The sequence below is a fragment of the Sinohyriopsis cumingii genome, chromosome 1 (genome assembly GCF_028554795.1).
Source record: "Sinohyriopsis cumingii isolate HCF-2022 chromosome 1, ASM2855479v2, whole genome shotgun sequence".
NCBI classification, from domain to species: domain Eukaryota; kingdom Metazoa; phylum Mollusca; class Bivalvia; order Unionida; family Unionidae; genus Sinohyriopsis; species Sinohyriopsis cumingii.
This window is the reverse complement of record NC_142961.1, coordinates 130,839,598-130,852,409: the sequence shown is the minus strand read 5'-3', so window position 1 is coordinate 130,852,409 and position 12,812 is coordinate 130,839,598. Positions and strand designations below refer to the sequence as shown.

The following is a 12,812-nucleotide window of genomic DNA, read 5'->3' as shown; positions in this document are numbered from 1 at the left end:
TGTCTTCTCTGTTTTCACTACAGGTGTATTTCTCATTTAATATGCATCAAGTTAAGATGGTAACTGTGCCGACGAAGTACGTATTTTACCCCACCCCCCCACACACACACATTTTGGGGGGAGTATATTTTCTTCAGCTAACTGACTTGGATGCATATAGCACGGTTCGGTATATAATACAGTCAAATTTTATGGCTCCCAACTACCATATTATAGTGGGGTCACACTGTAATGCACTACCAACATGTCCATATTTATAGGTTACTGCAGTTGTATGGGAAAATATGAACGAGTTTTGGGATGGAATACTGCACATCCTTGGGAGTACAGTATATCCTTCAGACAAAATGAGTTTCTATTTTCCCAAACAAATGCAGTAACCTTTTTACGATATGCTCAACTTTTTATTCTACCTAACGTTTAATTATATAAACAAAATACACTACAAGAAACAACGTAAATGAATGAATGCCGTATTCCAAACTAAATACACAAGCGCAGATTTTTCATTACACAATGACATCATTATTAGTGCGCACATAACTCCACCAAGATAAATTTGAACTTAGTTGCGTGCTCGACATAACTTTCGAAAGAAAATGGAACGTCTATTTAAAATTGAAATTTGCAGTCATATTGTGAATGAATGTGCATTACAACAACATTTGTATTTGATCTGGAATGAATATATTTTGGTATTTTGTTTCGATCCGACGAAAGTTTGTGATTTTCGACTGGATTCATCTGTGCAAAATATACATGAAATACATCAGATTGAAGTGGCACGGGAGAAGCATGTTTACATCTGCAGATGTGTTTCTGTTTCTAACACTGAATGTTTGAAATCATAATGTGAGAAAAATATGAAGTCTTTCAATTGCAACTATCAAAATGACACAATGGAATTTAATGCTTATTTCATTTTGAGTGCAGTAAGGAGGATGCAACTGCACTTATCATTGAAATTACAGCAGAATTTAGAAATATGTAATCCAGACTGAAAACCTATGACATGGCTCGTGTAATTTGGATTTGCAGAGTTAAGAAAATACATTTTGAGGAAATTCAGGATGTAAAACTGTAAGTATATTTTATTTTGCCATTCTTATCACCAGCTAAAGAAGAGAGTATATGACTTGTCACTTGTATGTTATTTGTAAGGACCTTATCTTCCGTCTGTTATATAACGTAGCTAGCGTAAATCTGTAACATTGTATCAATGTGGAATGTTCTAGAACAGCTGGGTTTTTTTGCAGTCCATGAAACATGTTTCAGTTCATTCAGAAACAAATTTAAACAACCACAACGTAAAGAGCCTCTTACGCAAGTGTACATGATTTGTGTACAAATCAAAAGTGCTGGCATCTGCGTCCATTGTTTCTTTACAATAAAAAGTAGTTCCTTTATGCACGTGAATGCTATATTTGTATTGTCACGTGAGTTCAGTATCCGGTAATATTGAACGAGTCTGCCAATGTAAAGTTAACGGGGAATAAATGAGCATATAATAAATGTGGAAACTGGTACATGTAGCAACAAAATTACCTTACTCTCAAACCACAAAATATACTACAATTAGAATGAAGTTTCAATAACAAGGGCACAGTCAAAAATGGTTTGTGTTAAACTACCACATTCAACACAATATCCATATACCTTAATAACTGAACATCCCTTTTTTGGTGAAAACTTATCAAATAAATGAGACCCTTGCTAAAGTACATTTCTCAATCCCATCATACTAAAACAGAAGGGAACAGCTGCTATAACTCACCAAGAATATAACAATCCTCAGCAATTGCCACTGAGTGCCTTATATGTCATATTCAATGTCATCATCACTTGACATGAGTTAAATCAGTCTCAAAAAACAAACCTTACACATGCTTGATACAGTTAAACCATACTGGACAAACCTCTAAAATGGAGAGTTCCCAACACAAAGGGAGCTAAATCTTCATGTATATACTGTATATGTGATAAATACATTGTTTATATCTCTGGTGTGCACTTGTTATGATAAACTTCATAAATATACCTAATTAATAATAACTGATTAGGTGCACAGTGCATGTATAATGTCAAATATTATATGATACATGGGCAGCATACATGTATAGAACATAAAACGGGGCCCCGAGTGGCCGAGTGGTCTAAATCGCTCTCCGTTATGGATCACTATCTTCTCACCTCTGTCTGCATGGGTTCAAGTCTCGGATTCAGCCAATATGGGTATGTGAGAAAGCTTGAGAGTAGCTTCTCGTGGGTCGGTGGTTCTTTCCAGAGATTCCTAGGTTCTTCCTCCACCATTAATACTGGCCGCCATGTATAGCCTATCGTGTGCTGAAAAATGGCGTTAAACCCAAGAACAACAATAGAACATAAAACAACCGACATGGTCAGTTTGTGCTGGATGGAGTGGAAACAAACACACACACAAACAATGGACTGGAGGTTTTTAAGTAGAGATATTAGAAGTAATACAGTTTTGGATACGCAAAGGTCTAATAAATGAAAGTATACTCCTTGTATGGGGGCTACAACTGCAAACACTTTAGATCAGCAAACAACCTTAAACTAATTAGCCCAAGTGGACAAGTTTGTTCACCTGCTGATATCTGCCTAGCAGCAAAAACCAAGGGCAAATAGTTGAGAAATCAGGTATTTTCTGTTGCAAGTGCATATGCTGTGAAGGCAACTGATTCAAGTTTCTCTACTCTATCTATCTTCTGATTATGTCAAATCAGCATAATTTGACCACTACAATATAGAAAGGCCAGTAAGCCACAGTGCTTTTGTCAGCATTGGTCAAATTCTGTTCAGCACTTTTTTTGGCATAAAGTTGTGTAAATATTTGTCTATATGTACTTGTGCATTGGCATTGTCTGTGCAAATCTGAAAGGTCATTATTTCAGGATGCATTCTGTCAAATTTGGTCAAATTCTGCTGAGCATTTATTGAAAAGAAGTTTTTCTTTTTTTTAGTAACAGTGGTCAAAATTGAAAGCAGATAACATCTTTTCTATAATTATGCTGGGATGATTTCTATCAAGTTTCGTCTGAGGTACTACAGAAGTTGTCAGAACAATTTTCTATTTTTAAAAAACAGTGGCCATATCTGAGAGCAGATTTAGCTATACGTGTACAAAGCTGAAAGGTCTTTAAGCCATTATACTTTTTTGTCAAGTCTGGAGTTTTGGTGAAGAAGTGGTTTAAATGTTTATCTACTTTCAGTAATTATGTTTGCCATATTTACTAGTTTCTGTCTAATATGATCAAATTCTGTTCAGTTGTTTAGGAGAAGAAATCACTTAAGTTTCTTTCATTTGTGGCATTACTGGCCATATCTGACAGCATATCAGCACCAGCTATACAAAGGTGCAAGACCTCGAGGCTGGAATGCTTCGGTCAAGCTTTTTTTATAGTAATGGTAGCTATATTTGATGGCAGATCATCGGTATTGGTACATGTCAATAATGCTTTATGATAAGATTGGTCATTTTCTATTCAGGAATTATAAACAAGTTGTTTAATGGTTTTTTACTCTATGAGTATGAAATTCATCTGACTGGCAAACTGGAATCTAATAACATAGGGTTGCCTACATCCTCTTTTTTACCCCGGACTTGTCCTCCTTTCAATTTTTAAATCTCTGTGTATAATCATGCAGATACTACACCCTCTCTCCTGAGTGTCCGATTTTTTTTAAAGTTCAAATATGGTAACCCTAAGAACAGTGAAAATAATGGAATAATATAAATATAACAAACTCTACAGACCATGATCTGCAGCTGCAAATTTTTGTGCCAGAATATCTGGTTCTATTTTGTTCATTTTTAGGTACACATTATATACAGACAAATAAAAAAAACTGAAATTCTTTTGAGAAAAGGAATATTGTCTACTGCTTCTTCTAAACCAAATTTCATATTTTAGTACAACAAAGTGTACATTCACTAAATTGTGCAAATATTAAATGAAATCTGCACAATAAAATGAGGTTGCAAAAATAATTACAGTCGATTTTTACAAGCAATTTGCTGACCTAGGTTTGTTCAAAATTCAATATAACACTATTATTACAAACAGTGACCATTATCTGACAAAATACTGCACCACAATAAAGTACGGCCCATTTACTTAAGTCAAAAATGTAAACTAAAGCAATGTACAGCACTCCCTCTCTATAATGTAAACTAAAGCACTGTACAGTACTCCTTATCAGTAATTTCTAAACTAAAGCACTGCACAGCACTCCCTCACTATAATGTAAACAAAAGCACTGTACAGCACTCCCTCACTATAAAGCTGTCCATTGAAGCCATAGTATATTCTGCCTTATAGTGAAACTGCCTTATAATAATGCCTATTTTAGTACCACTTATGAAAAGGTTGCCTTATAACAGGAATGTTATAATGAAGAGCCTTGTAGTGTGGGTGTTCTGCATTATGTGAACAATATTTTATTTATGGATTTATTATTGAAAGAATATAAAGATTCAACAGTACTTTTACTATATTCATTGAAAAAACATTACACTGAAATCAGGACTACCTTGAAGTACACATACACAATCTATTCTGGCTATACTTTACAAAAAAGCTAAAACAACTAAACTAGTCTTCCATTCTATTTCACTGCATACTACTTTATCACCAAACCAAATTGAGCCACTGTGACCTACATAAACACCATGGAGAAATAAATAAGTTAAGTGATGTAACAAAAATCTCTCTCAACTGTACTGATCCTGGTACTGTACATTAACTGTACTGATTGTGGTACTGAACATTAACTGCACTGATCGTGGTACTGTACATTAACTGTACTGATGCTGGTACTGTACGTTAACTGCAAAACATTTAACTTCTGATTGACAGTGCTGTCCTTGAAACTTAATTATCACAACTTGCTGCAAACAACAGAAAGGACAAGGAAAGTGGTAAATAGTCATTGATTCGAAATAGTCTTAAAAATGGTTCAAATTAATATACCTTTCGGCAACAATTGTATGAGATCTGGGGGCCATGCATTGTAGTGACCAGCCTTCAGTTTTCCCACGCTGACTACAGATTTGTAGATTAAATCGTCCATAGTTTGCCCGATCTATTCGAATGACTTCCCCATTCTTGCAGGAAATCATGATGGAACTGTTCTCGCATGCATAAGCTTTCTTGATCATGTTGTTATAGTACTCTGGAGAAACTGAAAAGCAATGAGGACATGTACTGACTGCATAATCTGATATATCATGTACTCAGCCTAGCTAAGGCTACCATAATAATGGGTCAGGGCAACCATATATTGAAGTAGCAGGTAGCCCTGGAGTGGACTACTTAATATATATGACAAATATTACAATATTTTTCTGAACATACAGCTATTCCATATTGTAACAATAATGTAATCAATGAAATATTAAAAATAAGAAGATAAATCAATAAACGTTTGATGAATTTCATACTTCACTTCGAGCATTGTGTAGATTCACCTGTCTTAAATGATTCGAGTCAGGCAGGTTAGGAATTGATTTTGCTATACCTGGAAAGGTTATGCAATGAATTGCTAGTATAGGAAATACTATAGTTGACACAAGAAGTTAATCATATTAATTCATTTGTGTAATTCTTTTAATCAAGAAATCAGTGCCTGCCAACTCACTTAGTCCAGTTATTTATAGCCCACAGTATGTCATAGTATGGTTTATTTTGTCTAGGTTATGTTATAGTCCTGTTAGGAATGTGACGAGCTGCTAAGGAAAGACATTAATTTTATGGCAACATGTATCAGGCATCAGGCTTCGAACTGACCCTTATTTAGCCTTAGTTTCTGCTGAATTATGATAAGACAATACCTGACATACTAAAAGTGGGGATTATGGTTCGATCCCAGAAGTAAAGGAGCCTGATAAATATTTAGGTTGCAGCTTTATTTATGTAAATGGGAAAATAACTCCATATTTGTACCACAGAGTAGAGAAAGAAAGCCAACAACTAGGTTATAGTGCCTTATAACAGGAATGTTATAGTGCATGACCTAGAAAAGGTTGGAGAAGGAGGGATATTAGAAACGCTGATCTGTCACCAACACTGAATTTGTAAGGACCAGAAGCAACAAGGTAATGCAGGCATACAGAGCAAATATGTGTATTCATTTATTAAATTTCATGACGAAATTTGTTTTTTTGGTGTAACAGAATGGCTAATTGCATTTCTTACAAATTTTGTAATTTTATTATCTAGAAGAAAGTGTATCATTCAAATATCATGTTCAATTTCAATTTGTTTATGTAATTGATTACAATGTTATAATTTAAATATGAGGACTTGTTTTGTTCTATTATATATCTCTGCTCAGATCTCTGGTATTCCATGCATTAATTTAATATTTTATGTTGTTATTTACTCGATCCACTGGCAATAACACCATGGTTGATTATCTCCTACATAACCATAACCAAATCAAACCACTGCAGCATAAGAAGTAGACCCTGACATGGAGCTTGCCACACTAAGCAGTATACATGTTAGGTTTAAAGCAATAAGAATACCTCAAAAACAGCATGGATGGCAACTATTTTGAATAGCATCCAGCTGTTCAGTAAATGTTATTCAAACCTATCAAATAAGGAAAAGACTTGCATTTGTACTGAGCTTCACTGTGTTAAAAAGACCTTTGGACACAAAAAATGCACACATGAATATGGGGCTGGAGTGAGTACACTTTTTTTGTGAGCTTCCACTGATAAGTCAAGCCAAATGATAGTCTGAGTTTCCTCTGACCCTTGTCACCCAACTTTTGATATTTGGATATTTGTGTTGGGGTGCAGGGTCCGAGTCCATTCCCTATCGAAAAGTTGGATGGTGTTGGCATTAGGTAGCCGCTTACTGACCAGCCCAACAAACTTGAACGACCTTTCATTATTTGGACATTTGACTCCCCTTAATACAATTACCAAAATTAATAAAAATTCTCGAGTGTGTCTGCTTTCTTTTTTTAGTGCACTGTGATGCCAAATTGTTGTTCCCTTTTACACTCTGATACAAAGACAGTGTAATTCATTCCCAAATTCCATTAATTCTTTTTTTATCAAGATATGGGTGATAACTGATGCCACAAACAATAAGGCTGAGTGTAAGTCAGCAGATAAACAGTTGGAGACAGCCACAATAATACATTATCAAACTGTCAGATAAAAAACAAGAAACAAGGGAGAGCTTGAGATTACAAATCTGATCTGGTCATTGTACCAAATCAAGTAATCTAACACATCTTAAACAGTGGCATATTTGCCTAAAGAGAAGCTGGGACTGTCAGTTACAGCTGCCACCTAAAGATAAGATGGGACTGTCAGTTACAGCTGCCACCTAAAGAGAAGATGGGACTGTCAGTTACAGTTGCCACCTAAAGAGAAGATGGGACTGTCAGTTACAGCTGCCACCTAAACAGAAGATGGGACTGTCAGTTACAGCTGCCGCCTGATGAGCTCCAAAATATTCAGAACACTTATGAACCCTTAAGAAACTGACAACACATTTTACTATTATATATGAACAAGAGACCAAAGTGAGCTTATTGTCATTCCTTTATATATTACTAAGAATAATAATAGTGGTTATATGGTGCCAATTTAAGGTAAAGATCAAAAAGTGTGAAACTGAACTGCCCAAAAATTTAAAAGATAAAATACAGATTGGAAAGATGTCTACATCTTCTAAAATGTATATACAGTAAAAGATAATGGTACAGTGTAGAGATCAAAAAATGTAAATCTGAACTGCCCAAAATTTTAAAAGATAAAAAGTAAATTGGAAAGATGCTAACATTTTGTAAAATGTATATACAATAAAAGATAATGGTACAGTGTAATACATTTAAAATTCTTATAATAGGTAGTCACAATTTTTAATATGTATAACTGTATTCCCTCAAAAACTCTAATATTTTTTTGGGTGATACATCGTCAAAGTTCCTTCATGTAGTACACGTCAAAATATTTTTGTCTCACAGTGAAGAATTCAACATTCACTCAGAATGTATGCCTCTATCAGTGGATAATGACAGGTGTTTGAACTCTGGTCAAGGCTCAACCTTCAGAGCATGTGTGTGTCTGTGTGTATATGTCTCTGTGTGTGCCGCAGACATGTAGCATCATGTCTCATCCAGTCCCATTATCCTGACACCAGGCTGACCAGTCCTAACCTTTTAATACTGAGGGCCAAGTGAGGCAGCTGTTAATACCATTTGTACACGTTTTGGTATGATTCAGTTGGGTTCGAACCTGCAACCTCCCGCATCCAATGTGGATGCTCTATCCACTTAGGCTACCTACCGAATTGGTCCCCTTCAGGAGGTATGCATCAGATAGATATGCATGTCCATTAGACAATGAGTAGGATACCATCTCGTCTCTGTAATTTGTTCTATACAAGGGATGCCACTCCAACAATAGGTCTGATGTTCATAAGTGTGTGGAGTTTTATTTTACATATTTTGCCAATTACACCGCTCCCTCGATAACTCGCGCCCGGATAACTCGCGATCCCGCTTATAACGCGGTGTCCGTCTTGGCTCCCGATTTTTTCCAGACAAAATGTATTTAAAATATCTTTAAAATATGCTGAACATGAAAAAAATTACGATAAGAATTGATAAATTAAACCTTGATACATTGCTCGTTTTATCACCGAAAATGGTGATTAATGCCCGTAAAAATATAATCCATATTTTGCAATTTGCAAGTTCTAGAGAAGAATTAATTTCAGAGATCTCGAAAACGCTTAATTACGCGTATTTGGACGCCAATTTCTGACCTGGGACGCAGAAAATCACTGAGGCGGGAGTCCTCCGTACGCATGTAATAGGTGCGCGGGAAAATTCAAAGATTTGCCGGTCCTGTTTCAGCCACCTGCTTTGTGGGAAAATGTGTTGATCAGTTTACTGTGCTGATATTTACAATGACAGAATTCAGTGACTGAAAGACTCTTTGATGTACTGTTGCTATTTCATAAGAGTACATTAAAAAAAAAAAAAGAACATGATGCAACAGCTAGGCGGCTAGTTCAAAGGCTTTGACTTGGCGGCCGAGTGAGAAAATATACTGTTATTTAGTGATTTAAAATCCTAGCGAGACCTCTGTTTAAAGATATCATATATTATGTAAGTTTTTAGGATAAATAGTTGTCATTATACTGTAAATAAACAGTCTGGTGAAATAGCGATCAATGAAAACTTCTGGTAAATGTTAACAGGTGGCAACAGAGAATGAAATAAACACCAATTAAACGACTTCCTGTGTGAAAGTCACGTTCTAATCCTTTAATTCCGTTTCAGTGTAAACATTATAATCACAACATAGTCTGTTAATTGAAAACATGAAAAGAGTCGATCGACCGTCACATCGAAACCCGTGAGTACTTCTGTGAGAACCTAATTACATGTACATGCCGGCTTTGTTTTGATCAACAACTTGGGGAAGTGTTTGTTGCATTAAAAAAAAAAATCGATTACAAGAGACCTCGGGTGCTGGATTAAGGGTCTTGGAGCTGCCTTTGACGTAAAGCAAAACAGTAACAGAGACAACGACGACGATAGTGACTTCGAATGTTTCAGTGAAACTGATGCCATTAATGCCGAGGCTGTTTGGGAGAAATTAGTACAGACTCATGGTCCTGAGATGGGCGTTTCTCTTGATGGAGGAGTGGATTTGTGCTGACAATGATTGCCCTACAGCCGAATACATGTCAGATGAAACTATAATTATTTCTATAGCGAACAAATTTGCAGCAGAAGACGATTCTAACTGGAGTAACACAAGTGTTGAAAGTGATGCAGACACAGATGTTGCACCCCCACCCCTCTACACAGGAAGCAAATATTTTGATATTGCCATAAGGTGGCTAGAGACCCAAAATGTTGACTACGTAAAAGCTCATGCAGTTGAGAAATCTGAGGGATTTTGCTCGGCGGCAGAGAAACCAAGGAGTAACACACACAAAAAAATTAACTGATTTTTTCAAAAGGTGAATTGATATTTGTCAAGCGTGGCACAAACGGCAAGTATTAACTTGTTCTAATTTACGTTGTTTTAAATTTGTAGACCAATTAAATATGTCAGTATTGATTAACTCGTTTTTTTTTGTTTTACATTTTACTTCTATCGCATTCAAATCTATCTATCTATCGTTCGATCGACACTGTTTCTCGAAAAGAGTCGATCTTTTGTGTATAAAAAACTTCTAATTTGGCTGAAACAATAAAACTAGAATGTATACAATTCAACATAAAACTTAGTGACGTAGTACACAGTGTGTGAAGTGGTACACATGTTCAGCGAACGGAAACCACGTGGAATAATGTTTTCGATGATCGCCTCAATATACTGTAATTTATCCTGAAATTTTTAATGTTGTCCTATGAGAAAATAATAAAGTACACCGTTATGAAGAGATATTTATTAACAGTTAATTTCAGAACGATTATAAAGTGAGTATTCAACAGTATAATCTGCCTACCCCCCCCCCCTTATTTTTCCGTTATGTCGTCAATTACTTTATTGGTTTTGGGCTTATTTTATAGGTCCCTCGATAACTCGCTCCTCGCTTATAGTGCGGTCGATGTTTCTGGACCCCGATGTGCGCGAGTTATCGAGGGAGTGGTGTATCATGAACATGTCTATTTATACAATATTTGAAGTCAGTTCAGAAACTGGTGACTGCAGACCAGCTTTAACTGCAATATCAGTTCTTGCATTACCCTTTATAACCATGTTACTAAGGCAACAAACATCAACATGTTTTCAATATTGTATGAGCAAATTACGTTTCTGTAATGTATGGGATGTTAACAAGTGGTCAGCTTTAAGACTCTGCAAGGCTTTCAATGTGGCAATAGAATCTGAAAGGTTCAGTGAAGTTCAAAGCTAACATTATGGCACTAATTTCTGCAGTAAAATTAAGCTTTATCTATTAACCAGCTCAAGTATGTCCACATGGTACTATTATAGCCGTTCAACTGCTTCCATCAACCCAGCCTGAAAAGCCACCACACAACTAACCAATTACAGACAGTACTACTCCCCAGGGAGTATTTACCAAAGTCTACCATGCCACAACTGAAAATTAGAGAGTTAACCCAAAACTCTTAAGATATGATCTAGATAGTGCCAGTCCATACAGAAAACATGCAGTTACAACACAACACACACAAACAGCACCACACCGGACTTTAATGAATATGGCAAGTCACTTCAAAATAAGAACAATAACAAAATGGGGATGTGAGTGAAAACTTTTACTCTGAACTTTTGCAAAGGGAAAATTAGTATGATCCTAAGTTTCATGCATGTAAACTTCAAGGCAAGAAAACAATCACAAGCACTAGTGTTTGCAAGTATTGATCTCAGAATGGAAACCGACCTATGTAGATGTACCGAGTGGAAACGGAGTACAACTCAGAACCCGCATGCAGGGACAATTTAAAAAATATGGTGAAATGAAACAAAGAACAACACTGACGGAGGAAACAAAAAATAATATAAAAAATATTTATATATATAAAAATTAAATCACACATGAAATTGAAAATTGGGAGGACAGGGAATACATAAATCACAAACCATTGACCTTTAGAAACAAAAAACAGGGTGACGCTTCCAACTCTTTACCAGCATGTACTGGAACAGAGTCATGGGGTGCCAACATAAGTGAACTGTCTGGATACAGGGACATATGACTACAAATAAAGGCTCTGATTTCATTTAATGTATGGGTACTAACAAACATTAGTGTATCTGTTGAGGACCTTTTAAAATGGCAATGATCAAATACAATTTTGGTGGGTGTTAAAAACAAACAAGGTGGAGATTTAGCAATATAGAATTCTGCGATATTTGCAAAATTCGTTTTTGCTGCTTCTAGGTGAAAATGACTTGATAGTGGAATGTGTTTGGTTTCTGAGTGTACAAAGTTTGGAATTTGGGCCTAAAGAGTCAAATAGACCATATCATATGCAGAATTGTACGGATTATAAAATTATTACTTTTTTGTACATGTAGCCTTATTACAAACAAGTTATTGTACATCTATTACCTAAATTTAGTACTACTCTGCAAAGGATGTAATGACTGATCGATTGACTGGTGTTTAATACATATCAACATGATTTCAATGCACGAACGGTTATATTATGACAAGGAAACTTAAGGATAATGCTCATTGACTGGTCATTGTCAGGATTCAAGATTAAACCATTTTGGTCACAAATCTTCATTGTCGGTATGGAAAAAATATTAAATGACTATTCAGCCTAACAGAACAAAAACTGGAATGTGACCAGAACCTTCTGCTATAAATGTAGTAGAAACTAGCACGACCTTACTCAGAGAACAGATGTGGTGGCTGTTCTGAGACTGCTAATTTGCAAGTAAACTCAGCTTAAATCTATTATGTGAATTGCACAGAGGTTTATGGCATAAATCTGTAAATAAAACCTAAACAAAAAATAGGTCTTGTTTTAGATTTTTTGACCAAAGCATTTTTGCTGCCAACCCTACAAAATTTCTAACAGAAAAACAATTTTTGAAAAAAGAGTCTTTCAAAGACACTGACTCTTTACTAAGTTTAAAAAATTTCTGAAATTCAAGGTCAGATCATCCTTCATTTCAACTGCAAACTGCTGAAACTATTTCTGATATTCAAGATTTTCAAAATTAGTCTCTGTAGTAGACATACCAGATGTTAGACTGGAGCCATTCTCATTCAAGATCAAACAGGCATTATAATTATCTTGGTGAAAACCCAATGTCAAAATGA

General features: G+C 35.7%; 1 protein-coding gene across 3 annotated transcripts in view; it reads right to left on the bottom strand.

Annotated features, from left to right (window-relative positions):
* Positions 1–12,812, bottom strand: part of LOC149807866 (uncharacterized) — an 84,725-nt gene that overhangs the window by 34,964 nt on the left and 36,949 nt on the right. For all 3 annotated transcript variants that reach the window (XM_089971411.1, XM_089971424.1, XM_089971417.1), the window contains exon 3: positions 4,995–5,205. In XM_089971411.1, coding sequence (XP_089827537.1) covers positions 4,995–5,205 — 211 coding nt within the window. The remainder of the gene's footprint in view (positions 1–4,994; positions 5,206–12,812) is intronic.